The sequence below is a fragment of the Siphateles boraxobius genome, unplaced genomic scaffold (genome assembly GCF_051911475.1).
Source record: "Siphateles boraxobius isolate OS27281-9 unplaced genomic scaffold, OSU_SipBor_1 6, whole genome shotgun sequence".
Lineage (NCBI taxonomy): Eukaryota > Metazoa > Chordata > Actinopteri > Cypriniformes > Leuciscidae > Siphateles > Siphateles boraxobius.
Window position 1 is genome coordinate 28,254,577 of NW_027509186.1, and position 22,541 is coordinate 28,277,117.

General features: G+C 40.9%; 1 protein-coding gene across 6 annotated transcripts; it reads right to left on the reverse strand.

Moving 5' to 3' along the window:
- Window positions 1-740: 740 nt before the first annotated feature.
- Window positions 741-21,910, reverse strand: il15l (interleukin 15, like). 6 transcript variants are annotated; one of them, XM_077208614.1, is made up of 6 exons: window positions 21,623-21,910; window positions 19,906-19,986; window positions 19,673-19,751; window positions 19,515-19,565; window positions 18,466-18,588; window positions 741-2,603 (listed from the first exon to the last, which is right to left on the reverse strand). In XM_077208614.1, the coding sequence occupies exons 1-6, from the start codon at window positions 21,694-21,696 to the stop codon at window positions 2,436-2,438; spliced, it is 576 nt and encodes a 191-aa protein (XP_077064729.1). In that variant the 5' UTR covers window positions 21,697-21,910; the 3' UTR covers window positions 741-2,435. The 6 variants fall into 6 exon arrangements, with proteins under 6 accessions (XP_077064729.1, XP_077064733.1, XP_077064728.1 ...); XM_077208618.1 differs by having other exon boundaries at window positions 19,673-19,747; window positions 21,623-21,868; XM_077208613.1 differs by having other exon boundaries at window positions 18,466-18,591; window positions 21,623-21,820.
- Window positions 21,911-22,541: the final 631 nt, after the last annotated feature.

Consider the following 22,541-nt stretch of genomic DNA (forward strand, 5'->3'; position numbering starts at 1 on the left):
AGGCTGTAGCCTGCTGTAGCTTGGTGATGCTCACAAGTCAGGTAAATAAAACACCTGTAATGATTAGGGGTGGGAAAAAAATAGATATTACAATATATTGTTGTGCTCTCTGTCGCAATAAATAATCGATACACTAACGCCCAATATCAATATTTTATTACAACACAAAATGATTAATTTACCCGTTGTCAGTGTCACTGTCACTACCCAATATCTACCATTCTGTTTGCGGGGGCGCTGTTCGAGTAAATAGGGGTAAAGTGGCGCAAACAGCGGCCGGTGAAGAACATAAGTTAACTAACAACAACAGAATTGCAGAAAAAAAGAGAAGCGAGAAGAATGGCGGAAAACAATAAAAAACTAATCAAAGACCCACCCGCTAATTTCCACTCTAAAGTGTGGAGACACTTCGGGTTTTACGAGACAGTCGACGGAAAGGCACTAGACTATGCAATCTGCAAGAACTGCTTTGCAAAGATAAAATACAGCAACACTACGAATCTGCAAATGCACCTCGTTCGCTATCACGGTGAACTACTCTCAGGTGATAATCAGAGAGAATCTATTCTACCACCGGTGACATAATCTCTGCTCAGAGGTGTGCTCTTGCATCTGAGCATGCTTAGTGTTCTTAGAAGAATACGCCTTGATGTGTCTACTGTTTACAGTAACTTACTACTGACGTTTCCGTATAATGTCTAGATGTACAGTGTTTACATTTAAGACCAGGAGGCAGTGAGTTATTATGCAAATGCATATTTATTTGCACAATGTTGGAAATGTTGGCATTAATAAATGCATGAAATTTGCTTATTTCCTTATTCCTTCTTTTTCTTTACAGTCACATATATCGTGATATATCGTTGATGAAATTTCTTCCAATATATTGAATATCGTAGATATTGCGAATCGTGATATTATCATATCGTAGACCACATATCGCCACAGAATTGAATCGTGAGGTACCTGTATCTTCCCACCCCTAGTAATGATGGTGATAAAGTATTTGTTATTAAAGCATAAACGTTAATTTAACATAAAAGCAAGCACAGGCTACTACGTGCATGGTTTGGCATGACAGAAATAGCGCAAAGTGTGCTCAATTAATAATTCCTAAAAAGATATTGACATCTCAGTTCACCGTTATTATCAATGAAGCTGACTGCACAAATCTTTCATAATGTCAACACTTTGTTTGTTATAATCAGAGGATTTGCCAGCCTACAGAATTCAGCACTGAACAAAAACTCAGTTTTGAGCAGTGAGTGGATTCTATCTAATCCTATCTTATATCTCAACTCATTGGCCATTACGTTCAAGAAATCACACATAAGTCTGTGATTGGCTGCCGGCCATCAAATCCAGTGCCAGTGTCAAATCTCTATGGCACTGATCACATCTAGTCCCGCGGCACATTCTGTTGCGTTGGGTCCTGCGGGAGTGCAGGTCTCTACATCAATCGACTGAACAGCATTTTCTCGACATGTTTCCTGTTGTTGTTGCTCAGCATCGATGTTGTCTGGGGCAGGGCAAAAGGAGGGAGGGGCAGTGCTTGGGGTGGTGACTGAGTAGTTCTGACATCACATTTTTACGGAAGTCACAACGGCTTGTGAAAAGGCACAGCTACTTTATGTAGGCTGTGTGCATTTATCTGTGGATTAATTGTTTTTAAATTTATATGGTAGTTACATAGCCCCTAGACCTCTGTTATCATAAAAAAAGCCAGGAAATTTCATTTTTGACAACATGGGACCTCATGTTTAGTCCTGGAGTAGCTCTAGTCGTCCTACAGTAAATTAACTTATTAAACTCTGGACTAGACCAAGTCTTGGACTATTTAAAACCATGACAGAGAAAGCAGATTTCTGTTAATCTGGTTTAAAAGGCCATTTTAGTCCAGGACTAGGCTTAATCTCTGTCTGGGAAACCGCCCCAAGAACTTTATTTGCCAATAATGCAAAGCCATCAATAAGCCAATAATTGGCTATGTAGCCAATGTGTAACAATGTATTACTGGCTATTCATTGGCAACATAGCATGCAACAAAATGTCGACATTTGTTCAATGACCACTCGTCTTACCACATTTTATGGCCCATACTCATGCCTTTCCTAATTAAATCTTATATTAAGATGTATTAAACGTATTATACCAGCCAATTGCATAATTAGCAACTCAGCAATCATTTATAGTTGAGTAAATAAATAACAAAAAAGTTGTCATGGATTTAGAGGTAGTTTGTTGTTAAAGCAGACATTGTAGTAAATATTCCATAAAAGTCATATATTTAAGATAATAAATCTTTGCACGTTTCGGATACAGATGGATGTGTACTGCAGGTTTGTAGCTTAGTATATGGTTTCTGTTTCACCACTCAGAAACTTCTCCAGAACAGCTTCAGGGATCCACAGAGCTGCTCCTTCAGATCATGTTCTTCATGTTTTTTCCATCAAGTTCTCTAAATGTCTCTTAACATTCCTCGGAGCGCAACGTTTTCCAGCATTCATCATTTGTAAAAAGTTTTGTAATTCTTCCAAAAAAGTCTCTGCTTTTTGTTCTTGGTAGAGCTCACAGTCTGGGCATGACTTCATCTTGTCCTGAAACTTAATAGGGTATTATGAGGTTAGGGCACAGCAGAGGAAGTGTCTTGCAGACAACTTAACATGTCCAGAGACAATGTAATTCTAATTCACATAATCAGAAATTAATTTGTGTGAATCTCATGAAAACATTTCCAGATAGTTTTACTCAATTTTTAAATTACAATTAAGCAACGTCCCAGAACATCTGCATAGCAACACCCTAGCAACCATCCAGAACACCTTTTATAGCAAGCACCCAAAATACAAACAACCACATAGCAGTCTATCTGTCTAAAAGACTGCATGGCTTAAAAAACGTCAAACTTTGAGCATTTAAAGCTACTTAAAACTGCTTCAAATTTCAAGCTTTTAAAACTGCACTGAAAAAAATTGGTGTAGGTTTTATTTTTAAAAATGTATAATCAGAAATTGCTGGTAAATTTCACCAATAATTACAATGAAATGATAAGTATTGAATAAAACATGAAATTTTGAAATAGAAATACTGAAACAGTATATTAACAAATACTGTTTTATTTACAACTTCGAAAAATAAATATATACTTTTTTTACAGTCTACTTCAAACTTTCTGGCTATGCTTTCTGGAATCAACATCAAAGTTCGTTTACAAAGTTTACTATCCTTGTATCTATTATGAGTGATTTACAGCTTAAATGTATGGATCGTATTTGTCACATGTATGGTGTAGATTATCACAGGAAATAATTTCAGCTCAACCCACAGTAAAAACAAATATAAAACGTGAGCAGTAATACATTTAGGACAGTCGTGGCCTAATGGTTAGAGAGTATTACGTCCCACGTGTGTTTGTTCCTCTTTTTCTTTTGTGCTTTTGTTTCTATTTGTTATTCTTAGGTTGTGATCATTGGCTGTCCATCAGATACGTGACAACACGACGTCACGCATCAGAACTGACGTTCCACCAATCCGCTGACGTACCGTCGTTTTAAAAGACCCATTGACCTAGGCCTAGGGCATGTACCATGATGGTAGTTGAATAAACTCAGTTACAGGATAAATTTCGAGTTGACAAAACCAAATCAATCCAACCAGGCTTTGTTGGTAGTGTACCATGATGCTGATCATCAACTTTTTTCTGCCAACTCAGGCATTGATCCTGAATTTTGGAGTTTAGGTGTGACATCAGTAGCGAACAGCCAATCACATGCTGAGAAAGAGTGAAACTGCGATTCATTTCTCACAAGAGAAGCAGCACGATTCACTTCTCTCTTCTGCAGAATATTAAGAATATAAAAAAATATTACGAATTTTAACACATTTACACAGCAAAAAGAAAATAGCGGTCTATGAAAGAGGACAACTAGAAGAAAAAGTCTTCAGTGCAAGTAAAAGTTGTTAAGTTAGTTTATACAGTTGATAAAGGTATTGAAAGAATTGAACTTTTAAGCTCACACGTAGTCATTTTATAGCTTTATCTATTGATTCTAAAGCGTAATAATATTATCTTTATATATTTATTCATTTAAACTGTGCGTAATAACAATTGATAAACTAAAATTGTATATGTGTGATCGATTAAGGGTATACTAATTACATAAATAATATGTAATTAGTAAGCATTAGTAAAAGCCAGACGATTTTGTCTTTAAAAATCATTTGCTATGTAGTGACCTTTAATTTGGAGTAGAAACAGGTGGAGTGACTTTATCCTTTGCTCACAGCTGATTGGTCCAAGTTCGGTTTGCAACCTCTTACCTGAAATATAACCTGCTCCCGACCAGGTTAGCCGTGGAGCGTAAGTTACTATTGAGAGTGAGGAGTTGTCGTCATGGTACAGAGCCCCTCCCCTCTTCGCCATGTTGGCAGGATCCCGTCGGCAAAACATGATTGTTTACGTGTGTTGTTAACTCGGTAGTAGAGGAGGTTCTCGCAATTCCGCACTGTTTTACCATGCCTGGAAGTCACTGCTGCGTTAAAAACTGCTCCAGTACATCACACGATACATATGGAAAACATAGGAACAATTGAGACAGTTTTTTAGGTTACCGAAATGGACACAGCATCAAGAGCAAGTCTCTGGCCTGACGAGGAGATGCCGGATTGCTTGGTTGGCTGATGCCTTTAATAAGATTGTCACTGTTTGCTGTGCTTTAACGAACATGTGCAAAAGTGTTGTTTGAGTGCCTTGTTCATTACTTTTTTATTTCTTTGAAATAAATACTTGAAACAACTTGATATGGCTTAAAAAATATTTATTGAGAACTGAATATATATATTTATTTATTTTTGGACAACATAAGTTTCATGGACAACATAAGTAATAATAATAAAATAATACTACTGTTATTAATGCAAAAGAACAAATATCTTGATGCTGCTTTTCCAAATACCAATGTTTTGCGCTTGGTGTGAGCTTGTTCCTGTAAGGTCCCTTTTCTTTCGCCTTTACTTTTTGCATTGCTTTACTTTCTTCCTTTTCTTTCTCGTATTCGTAGATCCGTCTCTGTTCCGCCGAAATAATAAATGAAATCTTATGGGCTAACGCCAGCTTGGAACAGCTGGCCAATTGTCATGAAGTATGCAAATACTGACAGGCTCGCGGGCAGTATAAAGTGCACGGATGCGACAATTGTGTCAGAATGACAACTGAACACTTGCACAGCTGATCAAACAGCGAACATGCCGGCTAACGCAATGTCTCGTTCCCGCCTCTCAGGGAACCGAGTTTACGATAATAACCGGAGACGTTCCCTTTTCAGAGCGGTAACTCTACATTGCGTAGCAACGCGGGAAATGTTTAAATCCCGCCGTGAGAGTAGTGAAGATAAGCCCTGAGAAACGGGGTCAAGCTACACCATCCACGGAAGAGACAGACAGTCAGCCAATAGCCGGGGATTATGAGACATCAGCTCCGACCCTATCACGAGGATGACGGCTCAGCAGATAAAGCGGGCAGGGAAACAACCGGTGCTTTGAGCGGTGTAGAGAGTGCCTTCGGCATGTAGCCCTGTCTCGGGCGGGGAGAGTGACGCTGCTGTCGCAGGGTCCGAAACAGATACTATCATTGTTCACAGAGAATGCGTATAAGTGTCCATTTGCGCTTCGCAGAGGCGAGAGCATGGAGTAAAGCAGTTTTCAGGGAGAGCTCCTTAACCTCAATCAAAGCTAGGGGCTCGAACGGCAGTAGAGAGAGCCCTCAAAACTAGAGCTAGATCCCACAGCGGCACAGAGGGCGGCCGCGAAGGACACAATCTCCTCGCTCCCTGAGAAATCTGGGGAACGAAATGAAGCTATAGCGGCCACATACACCTTCAGCGTAGATGGCAAACTCCCGCTATTCAGTCTGTGCTGTAGGAAGCCCAAAACATCCGACACGGAACAGATCACCGGTTCGATATCGATGCCCTGGCGCCATTTTGCGAAAACTCCGTATTTTAGATCGTAAAGTCGCCTAGTAGAAGGTGCGCGCACCTCCGCGAGTGTGCCCAGCTCTCGGGAAGGCAGAGTGTCTCGCTCATTTAAGGTCCCTGCAGCGGCCACACATGAAGGTTCCACAGCTCGGGGCTGGGGTACCATATCGTGCCTTTCGCCTGAGACAGCAGGTCCTTCCTGAGGGGGATTTTCCATGGGTGAACCACCTTTATCTCTCTCAGATCATCAAACCAGGGCTGGTTCGTCCAGTTTGGGGCCACGAGGAGGGAACACGTAGAGCCTGGCTTTTGGCCAATGCGACGGGGAGTGAGATAGCAAGAAGAACATCTGACAGTGCGCCACGTCCACGTCCGCCCTCCTGAATCAGTCCCAAATCATTCAAACCGATCCGGGGTGAAGCCTCCACTCTCCTTGAGGAATCCTGTTCTTTGAAAGCATGTCCTCTCTGCAGTTTATGAGAATGGGGATATACGCTGCTCTGATGGGAGAGAAAATATCGATACGCCCACAACAGGAGACTCGCTGCCTGTTTGAAAAGAGCTCTGGAGCAAACACCACCCTGGTGATTTATGTACGAAACCACAGACATGTTGTCGGTTTGAATCAGTACATGCTGCTGCTCCAACCTCGATCGAAATGCTTCAAGGCCTAAGGACACCCTCTTTAATTCCAGACGGTTTATGTGCCACTCTCTCTTTGATTCCGACCACAGACCTGAGGCAGGCACGCCCAAGCATACTCCTCCCCAGCCTGAGGTTGACGCATCCGTCGACACCAGGGTGCGTTGAGTCACCATTCCCAAAGGCACTCCTGGGTTGAACATATCCGGGTTACGGCATGGCCTCAGAGCGCTGATGCAACTGTGAGTGACCAGGATGCGCATGTGACCTCAAGACCACGCCTTCGGCGAGACTCGTGTTTTCAGCCAAAGTCTTCAGCCGCCTTCAGTCCCATAAGCCTCTGAAATTCCCTCAGTGAAACAGACCTGCCCAGTCTGAAACGGCAATGAAATGGTCTCTACGCGCTCTTGAGAGAGGTGGGCTTGCATTGCCACCGAGTCGAAACACATGCCAATATATGTTATAGTCTGACTCGGAATAAACACGCTCTTCTGCACATTCACACGCAGTCCCAGCGCATCCAAATGGCGAAGCAGCATTTCCACGTGACTGATTAGCACATCCCTTGAGTGAGCTAAAATCAGCCAATCGTCCAGATAATTCAAAATGTGCAATCTGCTCATCCTGAGGAGAGAAAGCGCTGCGTCCACGCACTTGGAAAAGGTGCGGGGTGCTAGCCCGAATGCAAGCACTGAATACTGGTATGCCGTGCCTTCGAAAGCAAATCTCAGGAAGCGCTTGTGGTGCATGGCTATTTGAATATGGATGTACGCGTCCTTTAAATCCACTGAAGCGAACCAGTCTCGGGGACGGATCTGCGTCCTGATCTGTTTCAGTGTTGTCATCTTGAACGTGCGCTTGTGAAGTGCTCGGTTGATGGGTCTCGTGTCCAGAATCGGACGGAGTCCTCCATCCTTCTTTGGCATTACGAAATAGCGGCTGTAAAAACTCTACTGCTTGCTCGGAGTGACACGCTCTATCGCTCCTTTTTCGAGCAGACTGAGAACTTCCTGTCTCAGAACGGGGCGTTTTGGGGCAATGTCAGTGACGGGACCACGCCATTGAAGCGGGGTGGTCTGAATTGAAGACAATATCCGTGTTGAATTATTCCCAGTAGCCATGGTGAAACACCCGGAATAGCCCTCCACGCGTCTAGGAAATGACACAGCGGTCGCGTTATTTCTACAGCTGCCGTTGCCATTGATTTGAGCACTGGCAGGGAAACGGCTCATGGCGGGATAATATTTGCACTCTCGCCTCCTCAAGAGGCCATTATAGTTATGAGCTGCAACTGGGTGTTGGGTGTAAGAGGAGGAAAAAGCTCTTTTTGTGAACTTGAAGGGATAGGCGTTTTTATTGTGGAACTCACACAAACAGACACAGCATTTACACAAACATTGCATTTGTCACCTGCCAGAACACAGGGGACACGATGCAGAACACAGCGTTTGGGGGCGGGGCCTGCAGCGGACTCTCTACTCCTCTTGACTGACCCGTTAGGACAAAGGCTTGGTAGCCGAGGATGGCGTGCTGGCTCCCTCGCGGCGCGGGCTTCTCCTCTGAACCTGACGCTTCTTCCCAGGCCCAGTCCACAGCTTGCGGCAAACATCCTGCTCGGGGCGTGGCGGCGGGCTGTCTAGCCCAGTGGTTCTCAAACCTGTCCTAGGGACCCCTTGCCACTGCACATTTTGCATGTCTCCCTCACCTAACACACCTGATTCAACTTATCAGCTCATTAGTACAGACTGCAAGACTTGAATCAGGTGTGTCTGATAAGGAGAGACATACAAAATGTGCAGTGGTGAGGGGTCCCCAGGACAGGTTTGAGAACCACTGGTCTAGCCTGTCTAGCAAGGCGCGGAGGAAGAGGGAGATCTCGACGAGGGCTGGAGCGACCGACAGGGCATCACGTGGCTCATCGCATTTGTGCCCTTCTGTGTCTTGGAGAAACGCTCCGTGACTGACTCCACGTTGTCACCAAAGAGGCCGGAGGGAGTGACTGGAGCGTTAAGGAGCGTCTTGCAGTCCGCGTCCTTGAGGTCAGCTAGGCTTAACCACAGATGCCTGTTTAGGATGATCATAAACCCCATGGAACGGCCAATGGCCTGGATGGATCGCCATAAGCGTGAGGCCCGTCACCGCCCGAATATCCTTGACAACGTCAGCGCCGCCGCCATCCAGGGACTGCAGAAGTTTGGCCTGGAACACCTGCATTATGGCCATGAAGTCTGCTTCGCCTGCAGATGCGTAGGCCTTGTCAGCCTGGTGGGCCATGAATCTCCACGCCTTGGACGGCAGGCTGAGGTCCATGCTCAGGGAAGAAGAGGATGGGCACAGCTGCTTGGTGACGGTCTCCTCGATGGGGGGTATGCGCACGTAGCCGTGAGCTTTCGCCCCGTCCACGTGGGCAAACATAGCCTGCGTGGCAGAGTGGGTGCGCGTCGTTAGGGTGCAGACCACGACTTCACCACATGCTCGTGCAGGTCCGGAAAGAATGGCGTCCTCCTCCTGGAAGCAGCCTGGCAGCGGCCCGATTGGGGTTGCCATTAGTCCAGCTTACTCTTAATTGGCTCGTCAGGAGTATTCCACGTCAAGTCCAGCTCCTTGACAGCTTTGCCAAGGACCCTGACGGTGAAAGCTTGTGTCCGCAAAGGGGACAGGTAACTGCGGTTACGATGGATGACGGCGGCTCCAGGCCTCGATGTCATCAACGCCTCCAGGCGGGGGAGGGCCCACCAGCAGCTCACTGGCAGCAGTGGGCCTCATCCCCGTTATAGCGCAAATCATATCCCTCTTGGTTCTTAGGGCGCGCACCGGCAGCTCGGCACAGTGGGCACAGGTGGAGTCTGTGAACGCCACCTCGGCGTGGGCGAGGCCCAGGCAGGCAACACAGAACTCATGTTCGTCGGGTGGGTCAATGGGGCCCACACGAATCTGGCACGTAGAAGCCATCAAATGCTAAGAGAAAAATATGCTAGTTCTCCTCAGGTGCAACTTCAACGTTGGCAGTGTGAAAAGAGAGATTATGACGCAATTGTCGCGTCAGTGCGTTTTATACTGCCCGCGAGCCTGTCAGTATTTGCATACTTCGCGACAATTGGCCAGCAGTTCCAAGCTGGCGTTAGCCCATAAGATTTTAACAAATCTGGAGAAAGAATTAGTTCCCAAAGCGTTGCTATGCAATGTAGAGTTACCGCTTTCGAAAGGGAACCATGATCATGTTAATGTTTATGTTTATGCGGTGGTTTTGAGATTAACACTCCTTCGGGTTTTGCTCTTGTTGTTGCTGATATATTATTGCACTGTTCTGAGAGAATGCACTGTTTTAGCGCTAGATCACTAAAAACTCATGTTAAATGCATTGTGTGTGTGTGACCGATCACTGGGTTAAACGTGGTTGATCTAATTCGAACGCGGTGTATTGTATGCAGTAGCCTAATGATGGAGCGTTTAGATTTGATTTTCGTTTGTGTTTCCTGATTTGGTGTTCTACTGATTGTTGGCCTCTAAAATACATCTTCAAAGACAACGGTAGTGTGATGTATTGTATGCTTGCAAGTTTTGCATTTGAGACAGTAGAGATTCCGTAGCTATAGTGCTGGGAATGTTGGGAAATGTTCGGGTCGTGTTTTTGCGCAGATTAAAAATACAGATTAAAGTTGTAGTCAAAAGACAGACATTCCGTCTCATGTGCATTATTTTAAATAGATACATCACAGGTAGATAGCATTGTTCTTATTTAGTTAGTTAGAGAGTGATCGCCATTCATTGTATTTGTTTTTATTTAGTCAGCGTATAGTTTATTTAAAGCTGCATTCCGTAACTTTTTTGGGTTAAAAATTATCAAAAATTGTTTTTGAGCAAGTACATAACCAGCCAGTGTTCAAAACTATTTGCTTGTCTTAGCCTGATTCTAAACAGTAAGCTTGTAATAATGTTTTTAATTCCAGTGGTACTGGTGGATTTTCGCAGGAAATTCGAGCATGTCTGTGACACATAAAGAAGGTGTCTCGGCTAGAAGGCTATATTGCGTGAAGATGTTGGAGGTGGAGATTTATAGCCTTTTCTCACAGCACTTGATATAATTAAACTTACCAATTTGATGGCGGACACAGAAAGGTTCAAACGACAATCACAAGTGACAACTGGTAACCCTTATGGAAAAAAAAAGTTTATTCAAGTGTGCAATTAGTATAGTTATTTTAAACTAAAAATAAGAAAGTATCCTTTCAGTCTTATTTTCATGTTCTTCTCAGAAATATACTTTATTTACTTCTCAGAAATATGTTAAAAATTGCACTTAAGTATACTTGACTAATATTGATAGAAAAGTGTAAGTATATTTGGCCTATACTCAAACCTTTTGATCGAGATATACTTAAAGGTGCTCTAAGCGATGTCGGGTGACATCACTTCTTGTTGACGTTTAAAGTATTGTCAAACTATAGGCTAGCTAGACCCTCCCTCCTCCTCATCCGCGCACTAATCCCCCAAACCGCACCCCCAAACCCTTCTTATCGGTTATTGGCTGGAACAGTTTGTTATGTTTCGTGGTGCGGGTAAGCCCAGTTTGTTTTTGTTGCCGTTTGTGGAGCCTGGGGTGTCTGCAGAGGCCGCGATTTTTACAGTGTGTTCAGGGGACAGGCAGCTAGCGGATAGTGAGGAGATTTTTGTTGTATGTGACAAAAAATGTTTTGGCCTAAAAAACGCGTGACATTGCTTTGAGCACCTTTAAAGGTATAATTAAGTATTCTATGTATACATGGCTTGTAGTTGTGTTTACTCTTTTGTTCGAGTAACCCATTAAATACCTATTTGACATAGTCTTAAATCAAAATATTGATTTATAAAGAAACAGATATGTTCATAATCTGTATCTGGATTTTTTTGTTGGCTAGTCCACTGGTAGTGTATCCACAAGTTTCCTACGTCCCATGAGGCCTTGCGTCAAAAGTGGGCACGTCTTCCGGTTCAAAGTAAACAAGCGAGACCCGACGGTACACTCGTTCATTCATTCAACAGTTGACAGTCATTCAAGATGTAACGTTAGCGATCCAAACTTGCTAACGATGTGGGAACATAACCTCAACGAAATTAAAAAAGGGTGAAATAGAAGTAACTTAGGCTACTAGGGATGGGCATTCGATTACATTTTCTTAGTCGATCGTCGGGAGAATTAACGATCGACAGAAAGGTGATGATACACAGGGCAACTTTTTGAGCAATGTACGGGCAATGTTGCCGTCAACGGGCAACCAGATCTAAGGGCCCACAACCGATCTAAATTATCCAGATAGAAATGTATTGCCCATTTTCAATAGGAAAGTGCCCAAGCAACAATCGCTCGGCAAGATTGCCCAGCAACATTGCTCAAAAAGTTGCCCTGTGTATCATCACCTTAACGTTATAGGCTAAACTAATATTTATATAAAATGTATTATTTAACTTTTTATAAATTAAAAATGCAATAAAAATACAGCGTGTTTTTCCACGATGAATTCTTTATTACTAGAAGATCAACTTGTGGCAGTTAAACTGGACGTTCGGTTAGGCTAAACTTGAAGATGCGCTGCGGTGCTCTGGAACCTGCTGCTGCGAGCCGGCGTTTCTTAAACAGAGACCTTCGTTTGTTCCTAAATAATAATAAAAAAAAGATTCATGTTAAATATGCTGTAACATACGCGATATAAAACCGAAATCGATCCACGAACCTGTGTCACGGTGTGTGAAGGGAGAATTTCAACTCCCAGAGTTATCCTTCCCGTCCAGATCCAATAGGCTATAGCAGTGTTTCTCAACCCTGCTCCTGATGGACCCCCAACACTGCACGTTTTCTTCGTCTCCCTAATCAAACACACCTGATTCAACTCATCAGCTCATTATCACATGCGGATATTTGTGATAATGAGCTGATGAGTTGAATCAGGCGTGTTTGATTAGGGAGACAAAGAAAACGTGCAGTGTTGGGGGTCCTTGAGGAGCAGGGTTGAGAAACACTGGGCTATAGCATATCTTGAAGTTAACATTATACAATACAATACCACAAAAAATGCATTTAATATATTAAAACTTCTGTTTATGTATCATACTCCATTAATAAAGAAGTCCAGACATTAGAAAAATATAACACATGCATTTTATTGAAATGTGACAGAATTAGTGGGTGGTGATGGCGCAGTGGATAAGACGCATGCCTTTGGTGTGAGAGACCCGGGTTCGAATCCACTGTCAGACACCAATGTGTCCCTGAGCAAGACACTCAACCCCTAGTTGCTCCAGAGGCGTGCGACCTCTGACATATATAGCAATTGTAAGTCGCTTTGGATAAAAGCGTCAGCTAAATGAATAAATGTAAATGTAAAATGTGTGAATTACACTGTGCAACCTAAAGTAATACTACCCACTGGATGAAGAAGGGTTGGCTCTCCACAGAAAATAAAATATTCATTTTCGCATTTATGACTAAAAAACAATGTTACGGACGTGAGAGTTTCCTGAAAGCGTTAGCTTACTAAAAGACTGCTTTAAAACTTTTACAGACCTCAAACAGAAAGCACTAAGCCTTTCTTTAAAGTTAATTTTGTTTTGTATTAATTGTATCTTCATTTTAATCAATGTTTCATCCACAAATTACCTGGATTTAATAAATAATAAGTAAATATAGCAGACAATAATATCACCACACGGAGGCGCCGGCGCCTGAACTGCAGCTCGTCTCATAAATGAACCGAAACTCAGCATAGTCTACTTGCCTTACAGACCTGAGAAATATATATGTTACGTTCCACGTGTTTTGTTTCACTGATCTGTTTCACGTGTTGGCCCTTATGTTCATTGTGTTTCTCTTTCGTCCCTAGTTCACTATCTCTGCTCGCAGGATTGCTGTGATTGGCTGAGCCGGACGTTAGTCATCATTGAGGCGACGTTCCAGAACCAATCAAAGGCCGTTCAGCTGGTTTTAAGAGAGTGGCGCGTTCATTCATTCTCTCTCTCTCTCTCCTGTGGCTCGTTCACTCTCTCTCTTCTGTGGCGTGTTGAGCTCTGTGTAGCGAACTGAGTGAAGTGCGATGTTGAGCTCTGTGTAGCGAACTGAGTGATGTGCGATGTATTGGTGTGTTTATTCCATATCATAGAGGCATTACGATAATCTGGGAGGACGAACGGTAGGTCAGTATGCCGCGGTATACACTGCCCGTAGGTCTGTCTCTGTTATACACACTAGGTTAGTGGTGAGCGCCAACCCTTGTAGTTTTGTTATTTAGTTAGGTTAGTCAGCGCCGCGTGCGTGAAGATTGCGGTTTCTTTTTCACCTTTTGTTTTGAGTAGGGTTAGGGTTAGCTTAAGGATTGTTTTTGTTTTATTATGTTCTTTCCTTTGGCGCCACTCTTTGTTTGTCTCCCAATCTTTTTTTTTATTATTGCATTGTACATAGCGCATACATTGTCCTGTTAATGGAACTAGTGGCTTCGGCTTTTTTTTGTGTAATAAAACCCAGTAATTTTTCTCTTTCAAAGTTTGTCTGACATGTTCTTCCAGTCTACTTCACATCTAGCAGCATATTAATATTTTAATGGTACGACATTCCCTAGGCCTTTTAAAGATCGTAACATATATATATATATATATATATATATATATATATATATATATATATATATATATATATATATATATATATAATCTACAGAACCAGTGGCGTCATGACCATTCAAAGTGCCCCCTCAGATTTTTCCACCCTGGTAATTTTTTTGTCACAACTTTATTCCTATCATGCTCCATAATACCAGAGCCTATAACGACTCAAATGTATTCTTCTGGATGAGTAATAAATCGGTCAGCATCAGTCCGTCCCTTTTTCCTAATATGGTGTCTGTGTATATCAAATCTAGAGCGCTAAGCGCGTATCGTCTAGAATCTTTGCTGTGTGTTCAAGCAACTCACTAGTCTCGTACGTTGAGCTGGCAATGTTTTACAGATGGTCTTGAAGTGGTAAGTGGGCAAAGCAACAAATCGGCATTGAATTAGTTATCGGATGATATTAAAAGGTAGTGGGATTATTTGTGGTTAACCTGGAAATTTTAACTTGATCAAAAAGTTATGGATTTGATATTAGCTGCGAATTCAGAGCATTAACTGAAGTTGTGTCAGTGTAACGTTATCGATAGCTAGCCTAGTCTAACCGTAAACTAGTTGGCTAACGTTACTGCCTGCCATACAAAGCCAATAAGCCATAGTAGGTTAAATGTACAAGTTACTAGCTTTTCTGTTAGCTCATAAATTACTCTTTACAAGTTCCTTATTTAAAATATAATAATGAGCAGTTTAACTATAGTATTTCAATGATTTTACTAAAGTAATGTTACATATTACATTTTATTTGATTACTTTTTTACATTTCTGTCAAATATTAACCATTTTCAAATAAAAGGGGTAGTGTTATTCAGCACTGAAATCTGTCAAACTTCTTTCAAAGTCCTTCATCACATATTAATATTAAAATAACTTAATTTTAGAGCACCACAAAGTCAGACCTCAGCACCTTTATGTACCTTTAATGTAAGATCGTTCTTAGGTCACATACCATTTTAAAATCATAACATAAAAACTGCAATGATACTGTTTTTAAAATCATGTGTAGTAGGCCTAAGTGTACAGTAAGTGTGTGTGTAAACATGCTTTAATGAAGTAGACTTCAAAACTTTTGAATTTGAGCTTACAGTTCTTTCATCAACCTGTCTTTTACATAAACTTACAAAATAGATACTTTAACTTAGACTTAGAACTCCTCAGACAGAGGAGGGTTGCTGCTAGCTCCGTTAAGGTATTTCTGTCCCTCCCAAACTGCATTGAAATGGTATGTTTAGGAGCCAGAATTTAAAAATTTTCAGGGGGAGAAACCCCCTGACCCCTCCTAACATGATCCATATCACCCGTCAGAAAACAATTGCAACGTCTCAGATTGTGCCCCCCCACAATTTTGACTTGCATGATGCCCCTGTACAGAACGCTTGAAATGTCTTAAACGGAACAATTCAAAACGAAAGAAAACTATGTAATCCGTATGAAATGTGCATTTTTCTCCGGCGCGTTCACTTGTTTATTAATAAATAGCCTAATTAAAATGTATCATTGCTATATTTTACATATTCATAATCATTACTTTTGCCGGTTCTTTGTGACAGCTTTTAGGTGTTTTATTGGCAGCGCCACCCTTACATGTTACATGAACACGTCTGCATCAGCACCGAAAACATGGAGATGTTTATATAATGGGATAATTATAGGCTATAATAAAATTGACCACTGAATTAGCACATGTTGTCCATGAGCTGCGTAACGACATCTCTCATTAAGGTTTGCAACTTAGTTTAAATAGTAAAAAAATGATCCGAAAAAAAAAAGAAAACACCTTGCCTCTTCGCTAAATATGACACAAAATACCATTGGTATGCTTCTTACGCCGCCTGACCGGAAGTTGCACCCACTTTATTTTTTACAGTAGCGCCCCCCGGAAAACAGGTGGATAGGTACTTACTTCAAATCTACCTTACTCTCTCCCCACCATTGACTGAATTTTCTATCCATGTTTTCACTGTTATATGGTAAAGGGCGCTATTACACCTTAGTAATTTATGACAGTATGAGTGAGTTTAATTTGTTGATTGATCGATCGTTAATCTAGTAAATTATTTAATCCACTGAACACTGCTGTAGTAATATAAAAACACTCTCCCAACAGAATACTGTTTCTTTTGAGCCTAATTCCTAGTCAAATTAAAATTAAATAGTTGTACATATCACTTGTGATGGTAATTTGTATAGATATGACCAGACGTGCAGTCTACCAATAACATTAGAGCGACAGCACTACGAACGCCCACAAGCGACTTCACAGTACAGAGCCGAGAAGCGACAAAGTCGCTGGCGGTGTGAACGGGGCTTCAGTCGTGTCGCAAAAGTGGATCCGTTCCGTACTAGGCGGAGTTTCCTTTGCAGCGCTATGTACGCAGCAGTAAGCTGCGAGTCTTCAAACAATACGAGCAGCAGGTAACGTTTAGCTAATATGGAAAAGTTACATTTATCCTACCATGGTACAGTAAAAGTTGCGGCAGTATGCGAGTTATGCTTAATTAAAATAAAAGTATAACTCGATTTCAGCCACATTCTGAGTCTGACAATGTCATTCGTTTTTTTCCAAGGCAAGTGTTATTAGCTTGGGGAAATACATCTAGTGAAATGAAATCTCAAGTCCATGTCCAACTCTAGATTGTAAGGAATTTATATAGGCTATTTGATTTCATAGTAACACTTTACAATCAGGTTAATTTGTTTATATTCATGTATTAACTAACATGAACTAACCATGAGCAACACATGTGTTACTGAATTTTTTCATACTAGTTAATAATACATGTTAATTGTTTGTTCATGTTATTTCACAGTCAGTGCATTAACTAATGTTAACAAATACAACTTTTGATTTAAATGTTTTAGTAAATACTGAAATTAATATTAACAAAGTTTAATAAAATGCTGTAGAGGTGCAGTTAATTATCAGTTCATGTTAACAAATTTAACTAATGAAACCTTATTATAAAGTGTTACTAATTTCATGATAGCTAAACACTATATGCATATAATACATACATAAAATTTACAACATCAACAAAACTGAACATGAATCCCTCATAATTACCTTCTTGATTCTCACTGTTTTGTTTGGTAAAGTAAATAATATTTAATAATATCATAATAATTCCCTATTTTCATTTGATGTGTTATACATTCTAATTGTATCAACATCTTTTCATAGAATGCCAAGGAAATAAAGGGAAAAAAACAACAACAAAAAACAAGGAACTCTTCTTCTTCTTTTTTTTTGCCCTTTTTGATCCTTCTGCCCCTGCCCCTGAGGATGTCTGTTCACGCCACATCTGTTTCTAATGTATGTGCCCTAACTTGGATGGGTTAAATGGAGAGGACAAATTCCGAGTGGTTACCATGTCACAGTCATGTCACAGTCATGTCACAGTCATGTCACAGTCATGTCACTGTCATTTACGCTGCTGCCCAAGCATGTAAGCAGGCCAGAATGTACAAACTTACATGAACTATTGTGTGGAAAAAATGCTTGCCATTTCAGCAGTGGGACAGGTGTAATGCGCCACACATTATTATGTCTGGGTGCAGGCCCAGTACAAATAGTAGAACGAATAGTCTTGTTTGATATTTCTTGGTATCTTTTTTTGTTTTATTTTTCACGAGTTCACTCTTACAAATAAGCCAGATAGAAGGAACGGTATGTGTATTTGGCGCGCTGTCTGAGGAGAGGGCTCTGAGCTCGGTATTTGGCCCAAACCCAAACCCCTCATGATGGGGGAGGAGAGAGTAAGCAAGTGAGAGATTTGAAGAAAGGCTAAAAAGAGAGATTGCTGAGAGACATTATAAAATAGAAAAGGTCAGAGGAATGTCACTGTAAAAAAGAAGGGTTGTGATCAGGCAAGAGCTTTCGGACCTGGTTAGGCCTGCAGATTTACGTCGATGTAACTTGAAAATATCTTTCTATCTAATACAGTATTTGCATATGTGGGGAATTTTTGCCCTCTCCCTAATTGCTGCTATATGAATGCAGTAACTGGTTGTATACAGCATGTATACGGTCATTACAAGTGTTACTGTAAATACCATACCATCTTTTATAATATTGAAGATTATCTTTAATTAACTAATATCTTGATTACAAAGCCACCAACAATTACAATAGCCACACAATCATACAGCCACGTCTCTAATAATAGAGGATGAGATTATTGGATTATCCTAAATGACTTGCAGATTTTGAACTCACCTTATATTTTAGATTATTGAGAAGCCTTAGTAGTTTCTGAGACAACTTGTCCACACTCTGGATTTCAACAAACAAAACATTCAGTTCCAATGCAAAACACGTAAGCGTGGACCTGGAGCAGTTCTGCTAAAGGAGATGACAACAATTAATACCCTGTAGCAGCGGTGATGCTTAAAGACTGCATGTTCAGACTACAAAAACGAAACAGATTTAAATGGGCAAAACAACATTTTTTTGCAAGGTCTATGTGAGAAGCATGAGCATAATTTAATTTTGAAAAAGCATCAGATTATTTATTAGATATTGCCAGGCTTTAAGTTACTGTATCCGTGGCTGCCTATAAGCCGCTTAAAGAAGGGGGCTTTGCAACTAATGGCCAATATTTAAAACAAATTAGATACATCATTGATAGCACTTCAAAAAGCACTTAGTCCGTTTTGATTTATAAGGCATTAAAAAAACAGTTTTAGTAGCAACATTGCAGACACACACAGATAACATGAATAAACAGTAACAATTTGCCATAACACTAAGTGATAAAAGTGACATCTTTGCTTCCTTACCGTGAAATGCACTGACCTGTATGTATTTATTACAAACATATTACACAACCTCTTCAAAACATTTACTGAAATATATCAGCGAATGATTACAAGACTGTTTTCTACTGCTAATTATTGAATAAACTAAAGGTCAACAAAAAATAAACAAAGGATGAAAATGTCCTAGCTGTTCTTCACAAAAATCTATGAACCATGAAATTCAACATTGTTGCTTGCATCAGTATGCAAAATGATTCAATATACATTTAGCCTATGCATATTTTTTTTATCAAAAACACCATATCTTGACTCCAATTCTAAAGCAATTAAAATTAAAGTAAATGATCAGTTATCTGATGAGTAATTATATCACAGGACAAAGATTCAAATGTCCCTTCAGGCAAATGCACAACAACCTCAGACCTAGAAAAGATTTTTTGGCAGCAAATAGTATACTACATTCAAATAGTATACTGACAACTAATGATAGTGTGTAAAATCACATACCTCATAATCTGCTACAGCTAGAGTTGGTGTGTACAGCATGTAATCATTCTCCTGTCATAAGAGAAACCAAACATTTAAAAGAAGCAGAGTAAGAACAGACTGGACAGGAATTTCTATCAATAATTATTATTTCAATAAAATGATAATTAACTATGTACCACTTTGTTCAGCTCCACTGCAATCTTTTCCACCATCTCCACACTCTCTCTGCTGCATATTGATACACACTTGATCTGTCTTGTCAACATGATCAGCAGATACAGAAATAATGATGTGAAACACATGGAATAGTGGAGTAATTCTTTCCTCATATCAAATATCCAGCTCTCCCTTAGCACCAGATTTGTCATCAGGCCTAGAAAGAGATGGGGCATTCTGAGTGGCTACCTACATTTCAACCTCCCTGGGGTTTGGCTTATTAGGTACACAATCACAATGAACCATGTGGCTGAAGACACATTCTGCCTCTAATCTAAAGAAACAATAGAGAGAAAAACAAATACAGATTAATAGAATTAACATGATTATTACTTAAAAAGTAAATAATAATAAATAATAATAATAATAAATAATAATAATAAAAAATAATTGTAATTGTCACTTATTCATTCTTTTCTCCTATTTATTCTTTTATATAATAGCCTATATATATATACCTATTTCATTTCAACAAACTATGCATTTGACAAATAAAATTGACACTGACTTAATACAGAGATAAAAAAATTTTAAACTACAGTTTGTCAGCAGACCTTACGAAAACTGTGGTTATCAGTGCTCGAAGTGCAAATAAAGGGGCAGTCATGGCCTAATGGTAACAGAGTTGGACTGGTGACCCAAAGGTTGCTGGTTCGAGTCCAGTACCGGCAGGAATATGACTGATGTGTCCTTGAGCAAGGCACCTAACTCTCAATCGCTCCCCGGGCGCCACTCAAGGCTGCCCGCTGCTCCGGGTGTGTGTATCCACGTTTGCAGTGTGTGTGTGTTCACTACTCACTACTCTGCTCCTAATGTGTGTGCACTTACTTGGATGGGTTAAATGCAGAGGTCAAATTCCAAGTATGGGTTACCATACTTGGCCATCACGTGTTACTTTCACTTTCACTTTCACAGTGCTCGAAGTGGGGCGGTACTCACCGGTACGCAGTACCGGCACTTCTACATTTTACTCTTAAGCGTACCTGCACTTTTTCTTGCGTACCGCTACTTCACGCATGTAGCCGGTACTCGACCACTGACAGAAAAGGGGCAAGTGTCACGCCCGTTGATATACTTCGTTTGCAGTGCGTATGCACTGCGTATTTTTTGAGATGGTTCTCACTGCGGAACATGAAATCCACGGGGAGGAGTCGGATCCAGATCCAACTCCTCCCACCTTACATACACCTAAACCTAGCCAACTCCGCCCCCTGATCCCTAAACACACCCCTAATCCCTAAACCCAACCCTAATCCCTAAACCCAACCCTAATCCTACCCATCTCCACCCCTTGGATCTTGATCCGACTCCTCCCCGTGGATCTCATGTACTGCATTGAGGTGCTACTGGATTTTTTCCGCACCCATGTTAACAGGTTCGAGCTTTCACACAGCACGCGCATGCGGTCCGTCAATGCACTCCTGGTGCTGTGCGTAGGCCTATACAGCAGTGAAGAGATCGTTCCAAGTCTATTTTTGCTGTGCTGCACGCGGTGAATTAAAGTGACAGCTCGTGGTTCGTGGTCAAAACACAGATTGACATGAAAATATAATAATCTCACCATAAATGCATTTAATTAAATAAAATGTAGTAATCTAAATGTATTTTTGTATGTATGAGTTCCGTTTTCGCACGCATGTACACACGCATGACTTGTTTTAATACATTTATGTTGTTAATAAATAACAATAAGTTTTGTTATAAGTTTTGTTTTTCACTGTAGAAATATCAAATGTCATGATTTGCCAATGCAAGAGAGTTACCGGCACCTTTCTTTTCCCACTTCAAGCACTGGCAAATGGTAATCAATCCTCCAAAAAACAACAACATGGTTACTACACTTTGACTATAATAAAACCATGGTTCATTTTTGTAGACCTTTTTGAATTAGACAACCTTCACCGACCTACCTCATCAAACATTTATTGAGGGAAAAGTTGAGCACGTCCATAGAACGAATTGCACAATTACGTGTAATCATCATGTAGATTAGACAAGCGTGTTTTCATCTGCCACAACTCCAAGAAAAGTAAAACATTTGTGAAATGTTGAACTCCGTGTCTCCGGCTACTTTCTGCAGATGTGACGTAGCATAACTGTATCCATCTTCCTGACATCCACGGTGTAGTAGGCTATAATCTCGACTGAAAAGCAGTGAGTGAGTGTAGTGGAGTATGCTTATATAGCGCCTCGTGATTGGGCTGGACTGAGATGCCGTCATACAACATATGCATGGAGCATTCGAAACTGAAAGGATGTTGTTAAACTTAAGTAATCACGCGATATATATTTGCCTTTCTTGGGTCATGCTAAGATAAACAGGATTGAAAATGAAGTGTTCATATATACACTCTCTTTTATGTCATCACATTGCAGAAAAGCGGTACAGCTAGCACTGTTTCTTTCATACTGCAGTTGCAACCCTGTTAGATCCGTCCAATAACTCGTAATTACTGAAAAATCCCGGAACCCAACTGCATTTACAGACGAATAAATAAAATAAACATGAATATATGTAGTGCATGCATGATAATATGCTAGCCAAGCCGGGGCGATATTGTTTTAGTGCAGCAATACTTTTTTTACAGTTTGGCAAGATAATTGCAGCAATAAACTGTTCTCCAGATGGCATACTCTTACAACAGCGCAACCTGTAGCCCAATTCACGAACAAGTGTAATGTTCCATTTGTTCGTGAATAATCAGAGGTCTTTTAAGAAATATAATCCTCTTCAGATATGATATCTGACTCTGTATCCGGATTGCTTGGCGAGCGGATTCTCTCTCTCTCTCTCTCTCTCTCTCTCTCTCTCTCTCTCTCTCTCTGTGG

Bases quoted from the DNA above. Each gene is read 5' to 3' on its own strand.
- il15l (XM_077208613.1), bottom strand. From the start codon at position 21,696: ATGATGATTACACGTAATTGTGCAATTCGTTCTATGGACGTGCTCAAC. The intron at 19,987-21,622 runs GTAGGTCGGTGA...TTGTTTCTTTAG, and splicing joins CTCAATAAATGTTTGATGAG to ATTAGAGGCAGAATGTGTCT. The intron at 18,592-19,514 runs GTATGTGATTTT...CATCTCCTTTAG, and splicing joins TAGCTGTAGCAGATTATGAG to CAGAACTGCTCCAGGTCCAC.